At 44.7% G+C, this 26,120-nt stretch overlaps 1 protein-coding gene across 5 annotated transcripts in view; it reads right to left on the reverse strand.

Annotated features, from left to right (window-relative positions):
* Positions 1 to 682: 682 nt before the first annotated feature.
* The window catches only part of HACL2 (2-hydroxyacyl-CoA lyase 2), a 526,035-nt gene continuing 500,597 nt past the window's right edge, over positions 683 to 26,120 (reverse strand). For all 5 annotated transcript variants that reach the window (XM_078671142.1, XM_078671139.1, XM_078671138.1 and 2 more), the window contains 3 exons: positions 20,043 to 20,114; positions 4,638 to 4,743; positions 683 to 4,469 (listed from right to left, as the gene is read on the reverse strand). In XM_078671142.1, coding sequence (XP_078527268.1) covers positions 4,291 to 4,469; positions 4,638 to 4,743; positions 20,043 to 20,114 — 357 coding nt within the window. In that variant the 3' untranslated portion in view covers positions 683 to 4,290. The remainder of the gene's footprint in view (positions 4,470 to 4,637; positions 4,744 to 20,042; positions 20,115 to 26,120) is intronic.

Below are 26,120 nucleotides of genomic sequence, written 5' to 3' on the forward strand. Positions count from 1 at the left end.
TCTCAGCTTGGAAGGAATTCTCCTCTAATTTGTAGGGGGAGTGAGGGTCTTATATACTATAGTGGTCACTCCAGGTTTTTTTCGAGAATCAATGTTTTTAAAAGAACCATGGATGTTTTGAAAACAATCACTGATACTTTTCTAAACAAGTGCGAACATGCGCAGCTGGCTGCTGGCCACGGATGAAAAAAGTTGTGACCCTTATACAGAATAAATCTGCCGCGCCTGGCAACATGTTTATGTACGTCAGGTACAGAGATTCAGATAGAAAACTAAGAGCCGGGTGTCGAAGAGACAGGAGCTATTAGGTAAAAGGTCACCTGTTTAGAATCGTTATAGTCGTGTGAATGGGATAATGTATGTAAATGTGGCATACATGACAGGGCTCTCCTAAAGGACATGACAGGGAAATACACCGTAAAAGTGGTTTTCTTCACAAATGATCACAAATAGAGATTAAACAATATGTTAGTAAACAGCTATAGTCAAATATTGTTTAAAATGTGTGTATATATGTCCTTTAAACTTTTTGAAATACAAGCAGGCTTAACCCACATTTTCTGTGGAACCAGAGTATACGTTCCACAATAACTCGCAACAAGTTTGCAATGATTAAAATATTTTAAAAAATACTATAGTTAATAATGCATTGAAACAAATGACAAGGAATAACACAGAGAAATACAAAAATGGATAGTTTACTATGCACCTTGTGTATATAATATCTAGTAGACGTTTACTCAATGAGAGAATAGTAAGTAATTTCACAGCACAAAGTAACGTAGATGAGTACACATTTTCAACAAAATTGTACACTCTTCTTAAAAAATTTCGTTTTCAATCAGACCATCATGTTCATTTTAGAAAACAAACCTCAACAAGAAACATTTAGAAATATAACCATAGCACGTTCCCCAGGTAAAGCTCCACTTGAGAAAAATGGAAATGATTCTATCTTAGGCTGGGCGAATAGAAATTAAAAATGTTCACTTTACAAATTCATATTGAAAAATGATCAGAAATCAATAACAAAAGCGAGTACATCAAAGATACAGTGGAGTAAAATTTGAATTTCAGTGAATGCGACAACTAAATTCTTTAATGACATCTCCTTCTAGGACCAGAAGGACCTTAGTGTCCTTTAAATACACAAAGTATGGAAATGCACAAAAACAGTAGCATTACTCACAAAACCAATTGTACACCCATAAACTCACTAACATACTCACGAAAGATACAAAGCAGCACTTGCAGTGGCACTCACAGATAAACACAGGCTATGATATACCCTGTGACACAGCAAGATAGACATTCACAGTCACTCACAGACCCACTCATGCACTAATACATTGCCTGAGAAAGCCACTGAAACACTCCTACTCAGAGACCCACACATGGACCAATACACCTACAAACGGACCCACACAGGTGCTCACACAACCATTATGAAACATTACAGGTTACAGTTGAGGAAAAACGTTTTGAAAACCCTTAGAAATTCACTGAAAAAGCCAACGTTTTCAGAGACATTATAATTAGAATTAAAAACCATTAGAAATTCACCGAAAAAAACAAAGGTTACAAGGATGTTATAGTTAGGCTCACATTTTACTCAAACAAAACCAGTGAAATTCAGCAGTTATTGTTATCAGAGCTAAGTATAACTGACGCCCCCACAATGCACTGCCTGTGACGTCACATATTACATCACTATGACATGGTCAGTGACATCACTGATGAAATCACCCACAGAACGACTCACACCCCCATAGAACCATTGATATACCCACTAACATACCTATACAACCATTCACACAACCACTCACTCACCTATACAGCTACTACTACTTATACACCCAAGCAGCCACACACATACCCAGTCCCCACCCATACAGCCTCTCAACAGAGCCACTCACACACCCATACAACTACTTACATACCCATTCACACATCCATACAGGCACTCACACTTTACTCACTCACCCATACAGCCACCCATAGTCACTCTCCAATACAGCCACTCGCACACACACAGTTAATCAAACACTCACTCAAACAGCCACTCATTTACCTATACAGCCACGTACACACCCATCCATACAGCCACTTACTCACTCATACAGCTACTCATGCACCCACGTATTCACCCATACAATCTCACACAACCATTCAAACACCAAGTCACTCGCACACTATCACACAACCACTTACATAATTTATGTTAGAAATAGTATCACTCATTAGTACACAAAGTATACTAGTTTAACTTGTGTAGTAGTTTAGCATCTACGTTTAACACTCAAACTTTGAGAAAACCCTTACACTCATTGGATGGACGGACCAGGCCATGAGTGATGTATTATATGAGGTCATAAGCAATGCATTGCAGGGGTATACGTTTTAGTTAGCTCAGACAACTATAACTGCTGAATTTCATTGGTTTTGTACTTGTAAAATGTGAGCCTAACTAGAACGTCCCTGTAACCTTTCTTTTTTCTGTGAAGATATATATACACACATATATATTTTTTTCTTTTGAATTTGGTATATGGCTTATATTGCCCCCACCCCAAACCAGGCAGCGCCTTATTCACCATACAGGTATAATTGTTTGCCATGACAGCAAGCAATTGTTTTGTGCATGAATGGTGCTTGTGATAGTGCTGAGTGTGCTTTACCCATCTTGTTGACGGTATCTTGGGCTGCTGATGCAAATACTGCTGTAAAACCTTCAAAGTGGCTCCATGTCATGAGTGACACTTTCAGTCAAACCCAGCAGTTTCCAGACTATATTTTTAATGCTGAAAGCTGCTTATGAGGTTGCTGGCATTTTCAGAAGTAACCAATGGGAGACAGCAGGCTGTCAGCCAATTGAGCATGCCCAGCCCCCAGGGATAAATTCAGAGGAAAACAACCTTGAGCCTGCCATGGAAAGGCACTATGGTAGGATGACATACTGATTTGATTTAAACTATCTGTTTTGTTTCTCTACAGGAGTCTAAAGCAGGTCTAGAGCCAAGCCAGAGTTCAAGATGTATTCAAGATACATTCTCATACAATGAATCTAAAAGGAAATTATTCATATAGTGAGCTGTTATCCTGAAAATGTGGAATTTACACAGGATTCATGAAAATCCTTTTTTGGGACATTCAGGAGAAATCACAATTGTAAAGCATTTTCTTGATTATACACAGAACCCGTTTGGTTTCAGTGTAGGTGAAAATGGGTAGCAAAAACAATATCAGGGTGTGACATCACACAGCAAGCTGAAAGAGGACACCACTTTAAATTTCTTGCTGGAAACTTTTAGAAATCGTAGATTAATAACCTAAGAAATGAAGTCTGAAATCTGAAATGTGAACGTAGTAGGAATAATCTTGTTAGAAAAACACTAATATCTTTGTGTAATAACTTCCTATTTTATCACAAGCCAGCTTTATCAGTGCTAGAACCCATTGGCTAACTCCCCTTGATGGATAAAGAACATTGCATCAAATCTGTCTAAACAACAAATCAAAGAAGTAGGTTTATAAGTGAGTATTGGACATTTACATCTTAAAAGTTAGTTGTCATGATCTGTAATTTTAAATATATCATCTACCACAAACTTGAATTTACATTTGACAAATAGAAAATTCCCACGAAGACAGTGTGTTGTCACACAGCTTTGGGTGCAAAATATCCCTGAGATCTCAGATTTAGAATGCATTCGCAGTTTTCCAAGCACCACTTGTTTTTCTTTTGAGTTTGAAATATAAATGGAAGTCTGTCAACATGTTTGGTACTTTCTTGCAAAGACACATACATTTCTCCAGTGATAGACAAATTAAAAGCCCCTGAAAATATAATGTACACATTTCTAAATGTACTGACGGAAGTTGAACAATGCAATGTTGCAACGGTGGACTCTGGAACATAAGGGTAGAGCAGATAACAGATGTTCTGCTTTTTGGGGAAAAAACTATAATTATCCTTCTTAAAAGAAGGTTGAAAACTAACATATTCCCTTCAGAGGGTGTATTCACATGCTGAAAAATAAATCTGAAAAATGTGCTTCGCATAGAAATAGAACACTGAAAGAAGTTAATTTTACCCCAATAAAGTAGTTTCAGAATGTTTTTTAGAAAACGGCAAGTTACACTTAGGATGTGTTTGTGTAGAAATTGAAGAACCCTTTGGAACTAGTTTGAATAAAAAATGTATCTCATGTGGGTTTTGTATAAAGCTAAAATCCTTTTGGAGGCTGGCTTCTGACATTTTAAACGCAGAGGTGGCCCGCATGAGTGCACTCATACCGAAATAGAGCCATCTCGAAAATTTGTTTTGCCTATGAGAACGTTAATCAGAGCTGCATTTCCTTTCTTGCTCTTGTCCTGGGCTGCTTGGATTATGGCATCCATACTGTCTTCATCTTCTCGCTTTAGAAGGAAGCCTTTGCCACCAAAGCCTTCTGCTACCACATGGTAATCTGAGTAACAAAAGAGCAGTTGTAAGAAAAAAATAAAGTAAACACAAAATATTTAGATATCTGTCTGTGTGTTGAAGAGATGAAGAGATCCTTTGACATTGTGTTATCTTGTAGAAGATGAGAATGTTAGAAAAGGAGAAATAATGTAGAGGGATAAGCCATACTTACCATTATATGATAAACCACAGGCTACATTACTTCCCAACATAGGAACCTGCTCCCGAGAGATCTGACTCCAGCATGCATCATTTCCAACAAGTGCAATGACAGGAGTCTAAAATCAGAAGGCAGACATTTGGTTAATGCAGAACAAGTTGGATTAAAGAAGGAGTACAGCATATCTGTGAAAATTGACTGCATATATTAGAAAATAGAGACGGTAACTATCACAGACTGACTTACACAGTAAACAATCGATACATTTGTGCTTAGTTGCATGTGTTAGTAGAGTGAAGAGTCAACTGGTTTAGTTAGTCTCTGAAACATTCCATTAACAGTTATAATTCTGTGGGGTGTTTGCAAGATGGCGTGTATGGTAGACGCGTAATACGGAACTCCGCACCAGGCCCGATATCTATCCTGTTTCAATCCCCTACATCCTTGCTATCACTGGCTCCTACCGCAGCCTGCATGAAGCCTGTGGTCAGTGGGCACGGCGGACTGCTTTTTCCGCGAGAGTGAGTGACTCTTCCATGGCGAACAGGGCCGGGCCTGCCACCACAGCCCGGCAGCGACCCCAAGATGCAGGCCCTTCATAAGAGGTTCCTTCAAGCGCACTTTACAGCTGATTGACCCAGAACCACCTGATGCTGCGAACACCTCTAGACCTGCGGCCTGGGTTGTATTTGGCCTGGAGTTGCTGTCAAAGGAGGTAGTGAGAGGCAGGCTGGGCCCAAACCGCCTGGTGACTACCAGGCACCCAACTACTAGGCCCAGGGGTGCTATGAGAACCGGGTGGTGAATCAGAAGACCGGAGACAGAGATGATGAGGTGTGACCTTACAGTCCTCTTCTCCTTTACGAATCGCTCACTTTGGACACGTTGGGCGGAGGCAAGTGGACTGGTTGTGTCCCTCTGCCACCCCCCCACCCAACTTGGTGACGGAGACCTGTGGTGGCAAGTGCTGCTTGAGGACGGCCCTCCAGCGTGGCCTTTGGGCCTTTCCTGGCACCGACTACTGTGACCGCTGCCTCTAGTGGGGAACCAGGCTGCAAATCTCTGACAGGCGTGTCGGCCCTGGGTTTCCCGCTTGGAGGCCTGACTGACGGGAACGGCCCACAGTCCACGAACGAAGTCGTGGATCTTCCCGGGCCCACCATTATCATTAGAGGGGACTACGCAAGGACAAGGAAACCAAAACAAATGCAATATCAAGCATACAGGCGATAAAAGGAGTGAATAGGAAGAGCCGAGGACACCGATTTACGTGCTGATAAGCACCCGGATCAGGTGTTAATTCCCTCTTGCTTGGCTGAACTACTTGCCCCGAGCCCCCTGGTTTGACTGCTGCCTTGCTGGGCCAGTGGTGTCGACGATGAGGCTATCACTGCGGCAGACCTGGCAGAGCTACAGAGGTGAGACAGTTGAGAGGACTATTGCTGGCTCAGGGGAGCGGTTGAAACCTTTTACTTCTCACTCTCCTCCGCTGGGCAAGAGGCAACACCTCGCATCTACGGATGTGTGCTGCAGCACACTGACTCAGTGGGTACTCGGGAGCCTGGACCTTGGTTGCTCGGAAGACATCCTCTTTGCTGAGCCGTGGTGCACCAGCCTTCCCTATCCTTTCAGGGCTCCCCAGTGAGTGTGGCATGTTGAATGGAAGGACTTTCATTGATTGACATTATGCCTTCTTATTGCTCCAGATGGAGTTATGCGGCTTACAAGTGATTCACATCAAAGGGGCCAAATCAGACATTTCCTCCCTGCCATTGCGTGATACGCATAGTGTCCTCATGGGCCCCAGAGAGCTTGCGTTACCTGTGAGAATAGCGGAGGGGTTTCGCTCCGCGGGTATGACCCATCACTATATTCCTCATTCCATATGATCACTCATAGTCCTGCACTCAACAGAACTGCCGCCTGCTAATCCCAGCAACATACCTGGCCGAGAGCCCAGACTGCTCGTTTCCATACTTTCTCGGTGGACCCACTCTGGTGCACTCTAATGATGGTGAAACCAAAGCGCCATAAACCACTGCCACTGGGCTGCCGAAACCTGAAAGTGGACTCCACACAAGTGGACAAGATGCTTGGCAGCCTAAAGACATTGAAAAGATGCTCTTTGTTTGCTCTGCCCAATCGGATACGGTCCTTCAGGCCAACATAGACACTAAAGCCTCACTGGAGACAAGGATAGACTCTGGCATAGTGGGGGTCAATTTACTGCGGGCTGATCACCGCAAACTTGTGAAGCGAGCGGAGGAGGACGAATTCACGCTGGCGATAGCATGGCCCTCACTGCAGAAATTCCTGAAGAAGGTGGAAGCTGAAGTTCTCACCCTGCATCACAGAGGACACCGAGGGCTGATCAAGGTGTAATAATATCTGCCTGATGGGATTTCCTGAGCACACTAAGGGCCCCAGTGTGGAGCTGTTCTTAGAAGAATGGCTGGTGAACAACATCCTAGAAGGCAAGGAGCCTGCTTTCTTCTCGGTTCTAAGGGCTCATCGCATGCCGAGACGACCACCTCGACCAGGGGCTGCCCCTCACCCCATCATAACGCGGCTCCTTAACTATTGCGACTTGCTTCTACAATGTTTCCGCACCAAGTGTCCTCTAGCCCACGAAAATGCTCACATCATGGTGTATCCAGACTTCACCATGGAGGTGCAGCATCGAGAGGGGTCATACTCTCTTGCTAAACAAGGCCTCCGAGAACTGGACCTGAAATACAATTTCTGCTAAGCTAGGCGTCATTGATGGCGACAAGACTCATGGCTCCACACGAAGGATATGCTACATTCCCTTTCTTTGGATCAACATAAAAGCGATTGGTTATTTCCCAAAACAGAGAAGACGAGGGTGCGCCCATCCAAAGTCCAGGTCACTGAGGAATGAGCCTCAGCGGTGGCGGAAGTCTCCTTCCGCAGCACAAATTATTTCGTACTTTTCCGAGATGAACACCCATTGGAGTGGACGATCGGAATCAGGCGGTTCACTCCCTTTAGTCATCTGAGACAGTCGAGGTCAGAAGATCAGAAGATTGTGACTATGCCTCCTGGGATTGCCACCTCTCTGGTACCGAACTATATGTGCACTTCGCTGGATAGGTCAGAAGCGAGCAGGTAAGAGGTGATATGTATGGGATTGTGGGGTACTTATAATTAGGGCTCCCGGTTTTATGGTATTTATTTTTTTGTCATTTCCGTCTATATTTATCCATATTTATTTTTTGGACATTTTATCTGTATTTATCCACATTTATTTTTGCCACAAGCAAAAGTCGAAGCTGCATCTATGTATTTTTCCACATTTATTTAAATTGACAATGCACACATGCACTCAGTTGTTATTGGTCAACACTATACATTCGTCTGAAAACTTTGCCATTTGCAGAATGTCCCCAATACGCTTAAAAGTTATGGATATAAACAACCCTCAAGATGTCAGAACCACCTCCGAACATGCAAACATGGTGCAGTGAGGGAAGATCTTTATAATTTTATAAGATTTTATAAGCACTTATACGGTTAATATGTGTATACTTCATTTTAAATAAATAGATTGTCTTTCTTTCTTGAAGCGCACCAATCTTTAGCGCAAAATCACAGACGAAGAGGACATGGAGTCCCAGTTAATGCTGCTAAGTTTTACTGCTTATGCTGTTCAACGATCAGCTTACAAACTGGCTTAGAGCTTAATGACCTGGGCCACTGTGACACTAGAAACTCTATCGTGTAGCGCTTCTGCAAAGACATACTTGAACAGTATAAGATGTCACCTAGTTGTGTCTTGGAAGTAACGTAATTTCCGGAGTAGTACCACTGTAATTTTTTGATTGTGATCAAAAGTAACCATTCAAAGTACTGATTGTAATAACAAATAAAAAGTGTGCACCTTTTATTCCATGATCGAGCCTGGTTTTTAAGCAGATCTATCACCTCTGTGGCTTTTCCTCCGTCAATTCAAGCACTGGATGCTGGCACACCACATTTCACTGAGGGTTCTGTGTACAGAGCCATAAAAAATCTTACAAAGGATGCTATAGAGGCTATAAAATGCAGTGGCGAATAGCTAGCTAGGGCTTTTCACACTCGGGGCAATCCCTCAGTTTGCCGCCCAGTTCTGGTAAGAGCGATTGGAGGGTGTTGCTGGTGAAAGAATAAGACGAGAGGCGTAGGTGCGGGGACAGATGACAACGAGCCGGGGGGAGGGGGGGGCATTTAGCGACGCCAACGAGGGAGAGTAAAAAAAAAAACTTTATATAGTGCAACGAATCACCCCGCAGGGGTATCTCGGCGCTAAAGTGCGGACCCAGGTGAGAGAGGAGAAGAAAGATAGTTAAGAGACAGGTTTTGAGTAGCTTTTTGAAACAGACCAAATCAGAACAGGCAAGAATAAAGAACTGCTGCAATGCAAATGCTTGTTTTTGTTGTGAGCACTGCAGGATGCCCTGCTTTTCTTCATGCAGGGGCAGGGCTAACTTCACACCTCAGGAGAGTTCAAGCATCGGCCTAAATGCTGCTATCATGCAGATGCAGCGATTAGGCTAAGAGAAAGAGGTGTCAGTAAAGGAAAGATGATACTGGCCAGAAACACTGCCTTGACAGTCTGCCGTCTCTGAAAGTGATGAGCACCAGCCGTGCGTGGTGAGTCAACTCTCGGCTGGAGCATGGCAGCTAGTATTTTCCCGTTTTTATATATAAATACAGACAAAGGAAAACTTGTTTTCCGTCTGTATTTATATGTAAAAATCTGTTTAAACGGAAAACCGGGAGCCCTACTTATAATCAGGGCCTGCACTGAGGTCTACCCAAACAATGCTGGCCCCTCATCGTGGCCATATACGGTCCCTGACTTGGATTTTTGTGCCATGCTACCCTCATGTTTCCAAGTGGACTCTAGCATGGATTGTTTTTTTCTGTTGTGCTACTCTTTTACAGCATTGTATTGATGCCGACGTATAGTTTGGGGATTGTCGTATGGATTGGCCTTCCCACAGCTACTGTCCCGAAGGGGACTCTTGTTTATTGTTATCATGGTTAACCGAGATGCTCTGTCAATATTCCACACAGTATTTGTTGCAACCCCATGCGCCATGGATATATGCAGTGACTTCCTGATTCGCTTGCGCCATAGGGAGGGGGCAGCAGGTTCGTAGGTCCCCAGTCTAGATACAATGCATGACATGATGAGTGAGCGACCACAAACCCTTGTCCCTCAATATCACAATTACCTGGAATATATGAGGTATGGCCACACCATCAAAAGGGTATCACATTTGTGCTTCTCTTAAACGGAGCGAGATACATATAGCCAAGTTCCAAGAAACACACCTCAATGCCACTGAAACTTAATGCCAAATGGAGGAGGCAGGTATACAGCACTTCAGAATCCTCCTTTGCTCTAGGAGTCTTAATTTGGGTGGCTTTGGGGGTAGTTCAGTTAGGTTCAGTTAAAAAATAAAGTTTATTTATCTCTTAGGTCTTTAAACCACATAAACTCTTACAACAATAATAAGAAAAAGTCTAAAACATTAGAAAGCTCGCTTTCCTAAGCATTAAAAATCAAGGTACTCATGTATTAACATCTATTTTTTGTAAAACTTCATTCCTAACAATTTTTCTAGCAAATTTAAAACAGTAAAATTTCATTTTAAATCAAAATACTCATAGCTCCACTTAAACCTATAATCAAGCAGGGGACCTATTTACACCCTGCATATATTTTCCAATAGCTATTGCAGTATCTAAATGTTCCATATCAGCAATAAGCTCCCAAGCTTGTGTACGTGACCATACATCATATTTTAAAAAGATTGGGCGTAAAAACAGTTTACGAAGGTTTCAAAATGTTATGCAATCCAATAAAATGTCTAAAATATTACATTTCGTCCCTATCTTACACATACATTTTCCATCTGGTTGCATCAAGCCTGATTCTATTAAACTATTTGTTAATGCCGGGTTAATGCCAATTCTTATCCTAAAAACTTCCATTCTTCAACATTGGTTCGGTAGTGTGTCTAGGTAGGGGTAATTGATTTCTTTCTCCCAGTTATTACTCATAAATTTTACAGAGTCTTTCTTACTCAGGTACTCCCGGTCTAGGTCTATTGCTCTAGACAATTCCTTTCCCTGCAATTTAAGTACACTCTTTATTACATCGATTTGCAGTGTCTGCAGATCTATTTTCACATTCACGTGATCACAAATGGTCTGGAGTTTACTTCTTGTAGCTTTGGCCCATTTTAACTCACTGAGCTGAATCTCCTTCATACACCACTGGGACACAGTTGTAACCTCCCCAGAGCCCAAACGATTCCAGAATCTAAGTAGGCTTAATTGCACCTGGACATTCCATGCGGTCAGACCTAGTTCAAATCTAATTGCGTGGATCATTGAATTACTAGGGAGGGACAATAATGATTGTTAGCATTTCCCTTCGTCCTTATCCCAAGAGCTTTTACCATCTACACAAAGGATTTCTACACCATATTGGAGTTGCGAAGGGATCATTGCTTTGTAGGCAGTTAGCAATGGTCTATGGGACATATCACCATAACTGCGATTCAATCTTTTCAGCCCACATACCGCTAGTTGTGCTTTTATTTTCTTTGCCTCCAGAGGAGTACCCCACTTTAAGGAATTTGTAAACCATATTCCAAGGTATTTGTATTCATTTACAATATCTAATTTGGTTTGACACAAATACCAATTGAACTTCATATTCCTCTTCCAGAAGCACAGAATTTTCGTTTTATAAATGTTTACTGCAAGTCGTTTTGCCGTACAATATCAGCTGAAGATGTTCAGCTTCCTTTGTAGACCCATCTCAGTTTGATTCAATATTAATAGGTCATCAGCATACAGCAAACAGGACAAATGCTTCCCATTCCCAAAGAGTGAAGCTGGGTGATTTTTTTGTCCCCCCAAACCAGTGCAGTGTGGGGTGCCCCAGGGATCTTCCATAAGTCCTATCCTTTTTAATATATACGTCGCCCCACTTGCCAGGGTAATGCGGTCGTATGGTTTTGAGGTGTTGTCGTATGCCGACGACACCCAAATCATGGTATCCCTCACACAGTCCGTGAGTGAATCTGCCCTCAACATCAAAACCTGCATGGAGGCAGTCTCCCAGTGGATGTTACGAAATTTTCTAAAACTCAACGGGGAGAAAACGGAGGTCTTAATTTTTGGGGGCTGCCAAGACATCTGGTCTAATGACTGGTGGCCGGACTCCCTTGGTGAATGTCCTACTCCCTCACATTCCGCCAAGACTCGTGGGGTCCTGATTGATACCTCTCTCTCCTTTGACCGTCAGGTCAGTAGGACGGTCTCCACCTGCTGTGGTATCATCAGGATCCTCAGAAAGATCGCATCCTACCTCTCGCCGAATGCCCGAAAACAGGCTACCGTAGCTCTGGTCTCCTCGAGGCTGGACTACTGTAACGCTCTGTATGTGGGCATGAAAAAGAGCCTTGTCCATCGCTTACAGATGGTGCAGAATGTTGCGGCCAGGATGGTGCTCAATCTTCCTAGGCTCTCTTCTGCAACCCTGGCCAGGAAATCTCTTCATTGGCTCCCTGTCGAGTCCAGGATCACATTTAAGCTTCTTTGCCTTGCTCATGGGGCTGTTTATGGCTCTGGTTCAGAGAATATTAGGTCCCTCCTTCATCCCTATTCTCCCTGCAGGACCCTCCGGTCATCTTCTAAAAATCTCCTATTAGTCCCTAGATTTGCCAAAGCAAGATGGGGAGGGAAAGTCTTTGTCACCGTAGTTCCTAAGCTTTGGAACTCTCTCCCACCTGAATTGGTGGGATTACCCTCTCTGGCGTGTTTTCGCAAAGAATTGAAAACTTGGTTTTTCTGTCAGGCATATTCTAAGATATGTACTCGGTGAACTTGAGACGATCTGTTTAGTTTGTGCACCTTGATGCCCTGGGCTAAGTTGCGTGGTATAAATTCCCTATCATCATCATCATCATTTACTTTTGGGCTGGCACCTCTGGCAGACCCTAGGATAGAAGGCAGATCTGCTAGAAATATGGCAAAGAGAAGCGGGCCAAAACGCAGCCTTGCCTAAGGCCATTATTTATCGCTATTTCGGGTGTTAGGCCATCTGATGTATCTTTAATTACCTGTGCTCAATTTTGGCTGTGCAACTCCTGAATTACCAACAGGAGATCCTCAGGAGCCTCGAAGGTTCTCAGGGTCTCCCACAAATACTCCCTATCCACCAAATTGAATGCTGCGCGAAAGTCCACAAAGCAGCAATACAACTTGCCTTGCAGTTCCAAGGACTTCCGCGCCACAGCCCATTGGGCGAAACAGTGATCAATGGTAGAATGTCCTTCCTTAAAGCCTCCGTGTTCAACTGGCACTATCGACCACCGCTCTACCTACTCCTTTAGTCTACCAAGGATTATTTTAGAGAATACCTTTTCTCCAATGTCCAACAAGTTGATTAATCTGCAATTCCTTGGATGCTTCCTATCACCCTTTTTATGTGGTCTAATAATTGCCCCTCCCCAAGTTTTGTGGATATAACCTGAATCTAAAATAACAACAAACATATGAGATAGGAATCCTGCCCACCAATCTATTTGTGTTTTGATTATAATGGCGGGAAGATTATCGGGCCCTGCTGCACGAGATAAGTTTAGCTTCTTGATTGTTTCTTTTACATTTTCTACATTAAAAGCCCGGAGTGGGCCCCTTCAAACTCAGCGCCTCTAACACTTAACTTCTCGGCACCTTCTCAGTGCCTTCTTGCGCGGAGCACCTCGCTCCGTCTTCCGTGCTCCTAACTTTTTTGCTAGCGTCTCACGTCACGGGTCTCATCGAATGTCGTAAGTCACATTGCCGCGGCAGCCGCACACAGGAAGGTCTGTAAAACTCTGCAATCCTAATTTTGGGGGTACCCTACACGGCAGACACTCAGAGGGTGGTCGATTTGTGATCCTAGAAGGCCAATTAGATGGTGAACCCCTTACGCTCGCCGCAATCTACGCCCAGACACTTAACAGGGCAAATTTTTAGATAACCTCACACCGATGCTCCTCAGAGACCAATCCTCACCCTGACTCTGGGGCAGGGATTTTAATTGTGTCCCAGATGTGATGCTTGATTGCTCCACCTTCCCCCCTCCTAAGAAAGGCTGCCACACAAGGATCCGCTCAACACCTTGGTCAATACATGTAGCGAATTCACCTTTTTAATGCATTGCGACACCTGCACCCCCAGATCGGGAGTATTCCTTCTACTCGTAGGTCCATGATGGCCACACCAGAATTGACGTTTCTTTGGGCAACCCAGCTAGGAGCGCGCTTATCTGGGGTTGAATACCTTGCACGCACCCTATCTGACCATTTTCCCTTAAAACTGACCCTGTAATGGGGATGCACAAAGCGATACAAAAGGGGATGATGGACGGAGCGTTTGAGCAAATCAAACACTCACCCCCAGTCAACTGATCTGGGTTTAATCCATCACCATTCTTTAGCCCACTCAGCCACCCCATTTCAGACATGGCTATATGCAAATCAGTCTGACCCTGTGCCTCATGGGAACAGTCCAGCCCGAACTGCCAAGCCATGTATTCCATGGACCGGAAACAAGCATCCTGGGACCGGTTTCGGATTCATAATCCTCATCAGCCAGGCTATCTTGAATCCAGTGGCCAAGTGAGCAAGGGACTCACGTCTGAGCATACCCTGCCACACTTAGGGCGAACAAAGTGATACAAAAGGGGATGATGGACGGAGCGTTTGAGCAAATCAAACACTCACCCCCAGTCAACTGATCTGAGTTTCATCCATCACCATTCTTTAGCCCACTCAGCCACCTCATTTCAGACATGGCTATATGCAAATCAGTCTGACCCTGTGCCTCATGGGAACAGTCCAGCCCGAACTGCCAAGCCATGTATTCCATGGACCGGATGCTTGATTGCTCCACCTTCCCCCCTCCTAAGAAAGGCTGCCACACAAGGATCCGCTCAACACCTTGGTCAATACATGTAGCGAATTCACCTTTTTAATGCATTGCGACACCTGCACCCCCAGATCGGGAGTATTCCTTCTACTCGTAGGTCCATGATGGCCACACCAGAATTAAAGATTCTTTGGGCACCCAGCTAGGAGCGCGCTTATCTGGGGTTGAATACCTTGCACGCACCCTATCTGACCATTTCCCCTTAAAACTGACCCTGTAATGGGGATGACAATGCCCAACCATATCTACCTGGCGGCTACAGTTGGAGGCTTTGTCTGACCCCCCCTTCCACACGGATCTCGCCCACTGTATTGATCAATATTTTACCCTTAATTTAGGCAGTATCACTTCTCAAGCGGTTAAATGGGATGCCCATACAGTGGTGGTGCATGGCCACTGCTTGGAAGCCTCCTGGGGTATACGTAAGAGGCTGCTAGACGATCTCTCAGATATAGAGCGAAATCTCAACTCCCTGGAGAACCGGGTGGTTTATTGGCAACCACAGCTGAGTAGCTTCACCTATTACGGAAGCAGCGTAGCGAGACTAAGGGAATGAATGCTTAGCAGGCATGATTGTAGATGACGTGTTGCTATAGAGCACGTTGAGGACAATCGCTCAGCTAGCTAAGGGAGGACCAGCAATGCACTCCCATAGGCACGATATGCATGGCCACAGGCAGGTTGCACACCACGCAGTTAGACATAAATGGGCCTTTACGTGACTACTACCGGGAACTATAAGTAGCCACTGCCCCACCATCTCCGTCTCGTGCTTGCGATTACTTTAGCCCTCTTCAGCTAGTACGACTAATGCCCTACAGAGGGCTGAGTTGGAGGAGCCGCTACAATTAGAGGAGATCCGCACGGCCGTGGTGCAGATTGCGCTTGGGGAAGACCTGGGCCGCAACGGTTAGCTGATTGAGTACTATGCCACCTTTGTTACTCAGACCTCGCAGCACCTCTTAGACATTTTTGTTGGGGCCAGAGAACAAGGACACCTCCCTGACTCAATGTGCAAAGCCTTGATCATAGTTTTACCCAAACCCGGCAGGGATCCCCTGGATGCCTGCTCCCATCACCCCCTTTCTCTGCTTAACCTAGACTGCAAGATCCTTGGTAGAGTGTTGGTGAACTGCGTTGTCCCCCTTACCAATCCCCTGGTCCACACAGACCAATACGGTTTCATACCAGGACACAGTCATTTTATTAACATCCACCGGTTACGCCTCATGCATGGCACGCCACTTGAGGCACTTGGACAAGTGGCTGTGTCACTGGACATGGGAAAAGCGTTTGACACCTTGTGGTGGGATTATCCTTTGCTGGTACTCACCGAGATGGGGTTTGGACCTGCATTTCTGGGACGGATTCGCACCCTATATGCCAACCCCACAGTACAAATGAAAACAGGACAGGTCATCTCGGACAGGGTGGATATTGTTAAGGGGATGAGACAGATATGTCCATTGCTGCCCCCCCCTTATGTTTACACTGGCCAGGGAGCCCCTGGCCTGTCAACTTCAACAGTGAGTGGAGGAGTGGGGCATCCAGGAACGGGTTGTATACCACAATATATTGTTCTATGCTGACGACGCCTTAATCTTCCACCAAAATGTGGCTGCATGTGGAACGGGAGGATCCCCCAGGGACCCCTCTAGGTATACAAATATATCACACTGACAAAGATCTCAAGGAGGGGTACCTGGACTAGGAAGTGGGCTCCATACGGAGTTCCTTGCCTTCCTGGTGCTCGCTCCCACTGTCTCCGCCAGGTCGGTTGGCTATATCTAAAATGTTGGTTCTCACCTGACTGCTGTACTTCTTTGTAGACCTCCCACTCCTGCTCCCTAAGAGCTTCTTACGGGAGCTGAAAGGATTGCTGCTTGAAGCGATATTGGACTTGGGACGTCGTTGGGTAGCCTTAAATACAGTACAATGTTATTTAATGAGGGTGGCTTGGGGGCACCCCACTTTGAGCTCTACTAGGCCGCCGCACAGCTGCAGTGGCCAATGACATAGTTGTGGAATCAGTAAACAACAATAAGGGAGTTACACCTAGAGGATATACCCAATACTCAATAGAGACGGGTCTGTGTGTTAACCACAATCCAAGAGAAGGACTTCCTTTGTCCTTTAGAAGAGGGAGTCCCTCTCCTGCCTTTACTGGCAAATACCCTTTCTCTCTCTATTGTTGTGCTATAGTTGTGGAATCCACATCATCCTGAAACCATCCTAGTGTATGCTGTACTGAAGGATGTGAGTACCTACACCTGTCTGTCTGATTCAGAATCCAGTACACAACACGAGTTTAGACTGATGGTGGTGGCGGCACTTGCTGGCGTAGATATGTACACTCCAAAAGCTCTGCGCTTCCGTATTCCCCGCAAATTATTTAGGATTTGTCTACACTGCGCAGGGTGGCACAATGTCCTTTCCCAGCTCTTTGGAGAAAGGCGGCGCTCACACTGTTGGGTGACCCCTTCAATGAGGGCACGCTCATTTCCTTTCAGGATCTGGTGAAGTCGTATGGCTTGAACAATGGACAATTCCTCAAACACCAGGTTCTCCTGAACAGTATCCATGAGGCATGGAATGCAGATCAGGGCAAACCCCCATTTCCTCGACGATACACATCCTCCTATCTGCCACTTGCACCCGCCATGCCAATACGGCTTTATACATTGCACTCCACATCCCACCAACAAAGCACACAGCAAGGGCACGTGCGCGATGGGATGAGATACTCCATCAACCACTATCTTATGGGGCCTAGTCTTGTGCCCCGCAGTTGGCAAAAACTGCGTCTCATAATCCAGGATTCTGTTAGACACAATTCAATTTTATTCACCAAATTTATCTCTCCCCACACCACATCCAACACATGTTTTCAACACTTGCCCCAGATGCAGACTGCGCAATGCAAACCTTTTCCACATGGTCTGGGCATGCCCTTTATTGAAACCTTTGTGGATGAAGTTAACTGCGCTGGTTGCTGACAGAGACGTACACTCGCACTCCCATACCTGAATCGTGCCTACTGGGGTTGGGTTTCTGAGGAGCGAAGGGCGACACACATATACACTGATTTATAGATCGCGCTTTTGTATTATTCAAGAGCAGCATAGCCATGGCATGGAAATCTCCTGTACCCCAAGATACACAGAAGTGGTTGCGTGACTTGCTGCCTTGGACCAGGGCCGAAACATATACACTCAGGTTGCTTGGTATGAGAGGGGATTACCGGACAGGAAGCGAGTACTGGGAAACCTTCCTACTCACAGTGAAAGCAAAACGGATGAACTACCTCCTTGAATGACAATCAGCTCTTTCACATTGGTTAGGACTGGCTCGACGGACGCTACAATGATTGCTCAGACGTAGCTAGCACGATGTTCACTGCCTTATACACACATTATACTTTCATGCCCTGGAACCTACCCTGCCAGTTGCTATCATGTTAGGACACAAACTTTGAATATCGACAAGACACTTATTTCTCCTACTGCCTCCTGTGATGCGTGGACAGGGTATAGCCCTTCCGCACCCTCACTGGCATGCTACTTTTCTTAGAAATGGCACACTCACATAACATCAGGGGCACAGCTGACATGGAGGGAACGCCCACACATCATGGATAGCTGATAAGAACGAATGAGATCTTGCAATATTTAATAGTTTATGGTTCATTACTTAATATTTTTATGACCTGCTTCCCCTACGCAATGATGTAACCCAAGCAGGGGCCATTGATATTGTCACTACAGCCTGTTGCTAAAAGATTGTGATATATTATCCTGTCTATCCCCAATTTCCGATGTTGAGGCCCTGGAATTATGTGTCAGGAGTACCACTAATGATCACTGTATTGCAACAAAAAAGCTGTCAATAAAAACATTTGAAAGAAAAACAGTTTTCATTCTATGTGTCAGTATATAGAGATCATTAGGTTGGGAGATTGTCTCATGTTGATGGAAGACCAGCCGTTGAAAGATCTCAGAACCTGTACTAATAGTATACTGTTTACTATGTAACCTTACCCGGTTTTGATCAGTCTAGCTACTCTAGCACATTTTCTGAAAATGCCCTGTAGAAGTTACAATAAATGTAACTTGTCTGAAAAAGAAAAACCATAGATGTGCTTTGCTCCAGGGATCGAACATCTCTACTACCATACTACTTGTACAGTGCTGGCAGAGGTACTGCATAAATGAGACTATAGTTTTATGGTTAATGGTCAAGACATTAAATTGAATCCTGCAATCTATTGACAAACCATACATAATTATAAGAAAGCCCCGTATGCCTTTCAGATGCTTTAGTAAAGGTTACACTAAGGTTTCTTTAGGGTCCCTTCCAGATGCAATTCTTCAAGCACCGCCTCGAGGATCATGAAACATAAAAGTTTATCTTAGTCTGCTGTGGATTAGGAGGTTTTATTAATGTAATTGTGACTTGCCCGGGGTTTGAGTCTTCTTTGCACCGAACAACAAAACACAGGGTTTACTTTACCAAGACATTAATTTTTGTAATATCTATCAAGTTTGCAAGAGTGACCGGACTGAGGCCTAGATGTATCAAGCCTTTTGCGATTCGTGAAGGCCGAAATTCTGCGAATTTCGGCCTTAACGAATCGCAAACGGACATTTTGCATCTTTTGGGATGTATGAGAAATTAGCAAAATAAGGAATCGCAAAAAATTGTGATTCCTTATTTTGCTTAAGCATTTAAGAAATCACAATTTTGCGATTCCTTAAATGCCATGTATGAAACTTTTTTACATTGCGAATTCAGGTTAAGGAATCGCAAATTAACACCAATTTGAGGTTCGTGTTAATTTGCGAAATCCTTTCAAAATCCAAAATATGACAATTTTGAAGGTGGCATGTGACACACACACATGCCCATAGGGCATGTATGTGTGCCATATGCACACACATGTAAGTTTCAGGGGTGTAGCAGGGTGTCCATGAGACACCCCTGCACCCTTGAAATAATTCTCAAATTGCGATTAGCAAATTGCGAATTCGCAATTTGAGAATTACTTCACAATCATTCCTATGGGCCTCCTGGCCCATAGGAATGCATGGGAAATTATTCCTTATTTGCGAATTCGCAAAATGCGAATTCGCAAATAAAGATTAATAAGGAATCGCTAAAAAAAGGCGATTTTTTACATACATTCCATTTTGCGAATTTTAAATAGCGATAGGCTAAAAATCACTATTTAAGATTCGCAAAATGGAATCTTGATACATCTAGGCCTTAGTTTTTTACTTTGAGACGGGTGGGAATTATTTGCATAAACAAGCTAGAGGAAATGCATATCGAAAAGAACATGAAAACGCAGGATAGTAAATAAGAGAAGGAGAGTGAGGAAGGCCATTTGACATTGCGCATAGTCAGTTGTGTAACAATCACCTTATGACGTGTGAAGGTGTCAAATTCTGCAATGCTGTATCCAAGCGAGCCATCCCCATATATGATCCACACCTAAAATAGAAAGTCACAAAGAGACAGCAATGAAAAAACATCTAACGTACGAGATACAGAATGTGTTTCCTTTATCAGCAATACCAGGTCTTGTTTTTATGTACATTCTCTGAAGAGATAATCCCTCTAGAACTGCATTTGCCACTTCTAGCAAGAAATATCTATCACGCCTTCATGATCCCTTCTATCAATTTAGAGGGCTCTCTTCTGAGGATACAAACCACCTATTGGGAATATGGTTAAGTTAAGGTTACTTACTAAGCTTGGAGCTCACCACTCAGTAGAGTTTGTTTTAGAATGGCTACATTTCCTTTTCGGTGTTTAAAAGACAGGACTTGCTTGATTTTTTACCAAAGATGGTTTGGAGACTGTGTTAGACGTGTTTAGGGAGGAGGGGGATAGAACCCCCCCAAAAGTTAAATCTGCATGAAAAAACACCTTTTCGATATCATGCTTTCGATCTAAAGAGTCATTAACAGAGCTGCCAGAAAGGCAGGGCTGGTCTTGCATACACAAGTGCTTTCCTTTAAGGTTCTTTTGCCTCCACAATCATAGGTTAACAAGTATCCAAGTTCCACATCAGGTAGTCTGTCATAGTGTGGGTAAACAGTGATAAGAAGATGTAAGTCAAGTGAGTACGGGGATGGGAGGAGGCAAGAGGCTGTGGACGGATGACCATATCTGCCCTGGGTATGTGGAAGAGACATAGATTGTACTCTTTATATTGCCGTCTTTCGTGTTCATCTGGTCATAAAGTACACAGGCATTCCCTCACACTCTTAGCATCCTGGCGGAGGAATCCATATTTGTGCAATGTTCAAAACTAAGAACCATTTGATTTTTGAACTCTGAACAGCCAGCATTATGACCTCTGGGCTGTTGGGGAAACCCTTCAGTGCTCCGTCTAAAAAAATGCAAACAAATTTACTATTAAATTGGCAGATACTTTTTGTAAATCAGTTGTAATGTGAGAGCATATGGCACGGCCCCCAATATTCAAATTCCAAATATGAGTGACTGACACATAAAACGAGGTACCACTAAATAACAGCAGAGAAAGACCTGATTTTCAGAAGTGAAAACAACACTTTGTATGCACTTTAGATGCCAGCTTAAGCTATAAGCGCATTCTGAAGATTGAGCATCTGCACAGAGTTATGTATGTAAGTATGGAAAGTAAAACAGTAGCACTACTTGCAGCTAAAAACCCAATATTGGTGGAGCATCCATGTTTTAGCCAAGTAGTAGTTAAATTACATTTTTGTTTATAGACTATTTTAGCTAGCTCGCATTAGAAAATACTTACTAAAATAATTATTGCCGCTTTTAAGAAATTAAGAGAAATAAAAAGTAACTGAAGGAAAGTGCCTCTTTTGGCATGGTTAGACCCCACTTTTTGCCTGGTGCATGAGGTGATTTTGAAATCAAAGTTCATTGGGTCCCTGCTGACCAGGTACCCAGTGCCAGATCTCTTTCCTAAAACTGCACCATGTTTGGTATCCCTGTTACCTAGGGCATTGGGGTAGAAAAGGATCCACTGGGGATGCAGCACAAATAGTGCCACCCCAGCGATCCCTCACCAAGACTACACAAACTGCCATTGCTGGCTGCATGTCTTGGTGCAGAGAAAACTGAAGAGTCGGCATGGCACGCAGCCATACACTGCATGAGAATTAGGTAAGTCACCCGTACTGCAGGCCTGAAAGCCATAAGGCAGGGTGCACTATATAGCATGTGTGAACATATAATATCTAAGTCCACTCTTGGATATTTTAAGTGCACATGAAAGACAGAGAGAGTACATGGGCTGCATACCAATCATCAAGAGTTTCCTAGCGCCAATATGTCTTCACTGTACCCTAAGATGTTTTGTACCAAACATCTCATCTTAATAAATCCTCATTGATGCTAGTTTTGGGTCTATGCACTGGTATGGTTTCTGACTAGTCTTAGCCAGCCTGCAAACGCCAGAAATGTTTCTGACCTCATGGGATGAGAACCAGCGCTCTGAGGCCAGGAATTAAGCCTGCTCTGGGCGAAGGTGCTTCATACCTCCCCCAGGCCAGAATTGCCATCCAAGGCGGGAAGCTTCAAAGGTGATGCCGCATTTGAAATGCGATCCAGGCAGATCCAGCTAGTGGACGATGTCAACCCCCTGTCCAGCTCCATATCTGGCGGGAGGACAGACAGGAATATTAGCTAAATTAGGAGGTGGGTCCCCATTCAGCCAGCACCACTCCTAAGGTGGGTCAGATGATGTGGAGCCCACTTTTCATTTGACTCCATCTTGCTTTGAGAGGGATTTAGTCAATTAGGGCTAGGGTAGTGCCCCTTCCCACAGGAAGTGGTCACTTAGAAAGTGTAGACACCCTAAAGTTAGGTAGCCCATTGGCTACTACCTGTCACCCTCTGTAACGCCCCCTAAATGAAGTATTTAAGTGGCATCCCTGGACCCGGCTCTCTGGACTCGACAGACATAAAGAAAATACAGACAAAAAAGAGCTGCTAACCCGAGAACAGAAGACCTGCTGCAGAATTTTGGATTGAAACCCTGCCTGCTGCTTTCAGGACTTGACAATCAAGGTGTGCTGGAAATGGCCAGAGAACTCCCTTGGGGTAGAGGAACTACTTGCCTGCAGTCTGCAGGTACCGAACCCAGAGTCCGGTTTACCGACTTGCTGCTTCCCGGTTACTCCGACGCAGCAGCCCAGCAAAAAGAGGTACATCAGCTCTGGAGGGTCAGATTCATCTCCCCACCACGTTTGCAGACACAAGGACCTACCGGAGCTGTGCTACACCATTATCCGGGATACCGGACCCCTGCAACCTACACTGAGACAGTGAGTCTATTCCGGACTCAACTGTCTAGGAAGCAAGCACCCATCGAGGGACGTCTAAACCCATGAAACCCACTTCGTAAGTGGCCCAGCTGTCCCGGAATTGTCCCTGTTAAACTGCCTTCCCCTGACAGTGATGACTTCTTAACGCACGCTGCCCAGCTGACCTATCTACTATGTGCCCGCCATGCCCGCCTGGGTACCAACGAACCAGCTGTGCTCCCGTGGTCCTGAGGCCCTTGCGACCTGCTCCCTCTAGTGGGACCCCTTGGGCATACACTTAAGTCCTCATGTGAAGTGTATTTACAGATGCCCCCCTTCTTTGTGGCAAACCAGCTACCAACGACAACATCATCCTGGTCCTAGCTGAATCGGGGACGCTCCAGGGAATCCGCTGGAGGAATATTGGACCTGGCCTTGCTACTTACCTAAATCATGAAGGTGAATCTCGAAGCCCAACAGTATGATTTTATATGAATTTTTCTATTTTCTCCCATTGACCTAAACTCCTCAAAGGAGTGGTCCCTAAATATGCAGAGGGTGATGACATCACCAAGTGGATTACTGCTTTCGGGAGAGCTTGAATCAGTGGAAAGTAGCCAAAAATACTGAGTCTCTCTCTTGTGGGAACTTTTCTCAGGTTAATGCAGGAATAGACTCCTGACATTGAATAAGGAAGATGCTAAGTTTTATTACCTCATGAAGGGTACCCTAATTGAGGGCTTTGGACTGGCTACTGAAGAATATAGAATAAAATTCAAGGAGATGCGAAAAAGTAAGTTGTGGGTTCAATTTGCAGACATTTCAGTGAAAACACCAGGTGGCTGATTAACAGGTAACAATATGCATGACTATGTTGGACTTTACAATTTAATCATGAAGGAGCATCTGTTGAATAATTGTTACAATGAGAAGTTACAGGAGCACTTGGTAAACCTAGGTCCACTTTCTCAAGAGTTGGGAAAGAATGCAGATCACTGGGCCAAAACAAGGGTAACCAAAACTGCCACTGGTGGGGTTGACCAAAATAAAGAGGCTAAAATGAGCCCCCAAGGGAAAGATGGTGACCAAAAAGATAAAAAACGAAGTCTTTTACAGGCCTCCAAAAACTTGCTCAGGAGGGAGGGCACAGAAACTCCTGACAGCCCAAGGGTGGGTATCAGGGTAAAAACTGGGATCCCAAAAAGGCTTGGTGTCATGATTGGAAGGCTCTTGGACACCAAACTGGAGACCCTAGCTATAAAAACAAAAAGAATGCCTCTAGTGCACCTTAAGTCAATGCATTGGCAAGTCTTCAGATGGGATCACAGGTGGGACATAACTATATAAGAGGGCCTGCTGAGGCAACTTTAGCGACAGACGGTGCAGTGAGTACAGCAACCCTGGCAGTCTGGCCCAGAAATCTGGAAAATTACAGACAGCAGCAAAAATGGGTTAAAGTTGAAGCTTTGAGAGATACTGGTGACAGTGTCACCACGGTGACTGAGCAACTGGTGTCCTCAGGCTAGTACTTGCTTGTAGAGACTTACACAGTACTCAATGCAGACAATCAGGCTAAGGTACATCCAATGGCTGTGGGGTCCTTACAATGGGGCGAGGTTATTAGCCACAAAAAGGTGGTGGCATCTTCTGCAATTCCCATATAGTGTCTGCTTGGCAATTATTTGGAGTCGTCAGCATGGACTAAGGTCGAAAACAAAAACCCATGCAGCCATGCTGGGTATACCTAAAAGGGTGCATGTTGACACATAAGGAAATAGTAACCCCAGGGCGAAAGAGGAGTGCTGGAGCATGAAATATGGACCAACCTTCCAAGACAAAGGGCAAGAAGTCTGGGAAACCGACGTTTATTCATACACAAGGATCAGGTCCCTCTCCTCAGGGAGAAGACTTGTCAGTCCCAGAGGGAACTGAGCCCCATGAGCATGGGCCTTACACAGCAGAGCTTTAGGGTGCAGGGGGTCCCTCTAGGGAAAAACTGTGCCAGGGGCAAAGAACCTGTCCCACTCTTTAAAGCCTGAGGCAGCAACATGCTGATCAGGAAAAGGGAATTGCCAGTGGTTCCCACAAGGCCTATTTGGAGGTGGGACTCGTTTACATGGAGGCCAGAAAACACAAACCTGATGTCACCAGGCGAGTAGCAGTGCATCAGCAGTTTAGAGAGTTTCTCCTAAAATACGCCCATGACTTTCCCCTAGCTGGCCATCTTGGCCAGACCAAAACTTGGAGTAGGTTGGTGAATCACTTCTACTGGCCAGGAATGTCCCAGATGGTGAAGGCGTTTTGTAACTCCTGTGCCATCTGTCAAGCCAGTGGCAAGACAGGTAGTCATCTAAAGGCCCACTTAATGGCACTTTGGGTGGTTGGGATACCCGTTGAGAGGGCTGGGATTGACATTGTTGGTCCCCTTGACTCTCAGACAGAATCAGGAAACCAATGTATACCGGTGGTAGTGGATCATACCACCAGGTATCCTGAGGCAATTCCCCTGACGACTACCACTGCTCCTGCAGTGGCTAAGGCCCTCTTTCGTATTTTTACCAGGGACGGGTTTCTAAAGGCGGTAGTATCAGACAGAAGTACAAACTTCATGTCTGCATACCTAAAGCACACGTGGACTTAGTGTGGCGTGACTTAAGAGTTCACTACCCCATATCATCTGCAGGTAAATGGGTTTGTTGAAAGATTTAACAAGACCCTAAATGGTATGATTAGTGGACTCCCTGAAAAGCTGAGGAGATGGGATGTCTTGCTATCATGCCTGCTTTTTGTACACAGAGAGATACCACAAAAGGGAGTAGGGTGTCCCCCCCCTTTGAACTTTGGTTTGATAATCTCTAAGGGGACCATTGTGTCTTGTGAAGGAAGGATGGGAGAGACCTCTTAAAAAACCTTAGCAGGATATTGTGGATTATGTACTTGGTCTTTGTTCCAGGATGACTGACTACATGAAAAAATTGAGCAAAAACCTTGAGGCCAGCCAGGAGCTCTGGAAGCTCTGATATGACCAGACGGCTATCATGGTGGAGTTCCAACCAGGGCAGAAGGTATGGGGTTATGAGCCTGGGGCCCCTAGTGCCCTCCAGGACAAATGGGATGGGCCCTACCTTATCCTTGAGAGAGAATGGGAGGTAACCTACTTGGAGGACCTTGGCACATGCAGAAATCC

The sequence above is a fragment of the Lissotriton helveticus genome, chromosome 12, assembly GCF_964261635.1.
Source record: "Lissotriton helveticus chromosome 12, aLisHel1.1, whole genome shotgun sequence".
Classification (NCBI taxonomy): domain Eukaryota; kingdom Metazoa; phylum Chordata; class Amphibia; order Caudata; family Salamandridae; genus Lissotriton; species Lissotriton helveticus.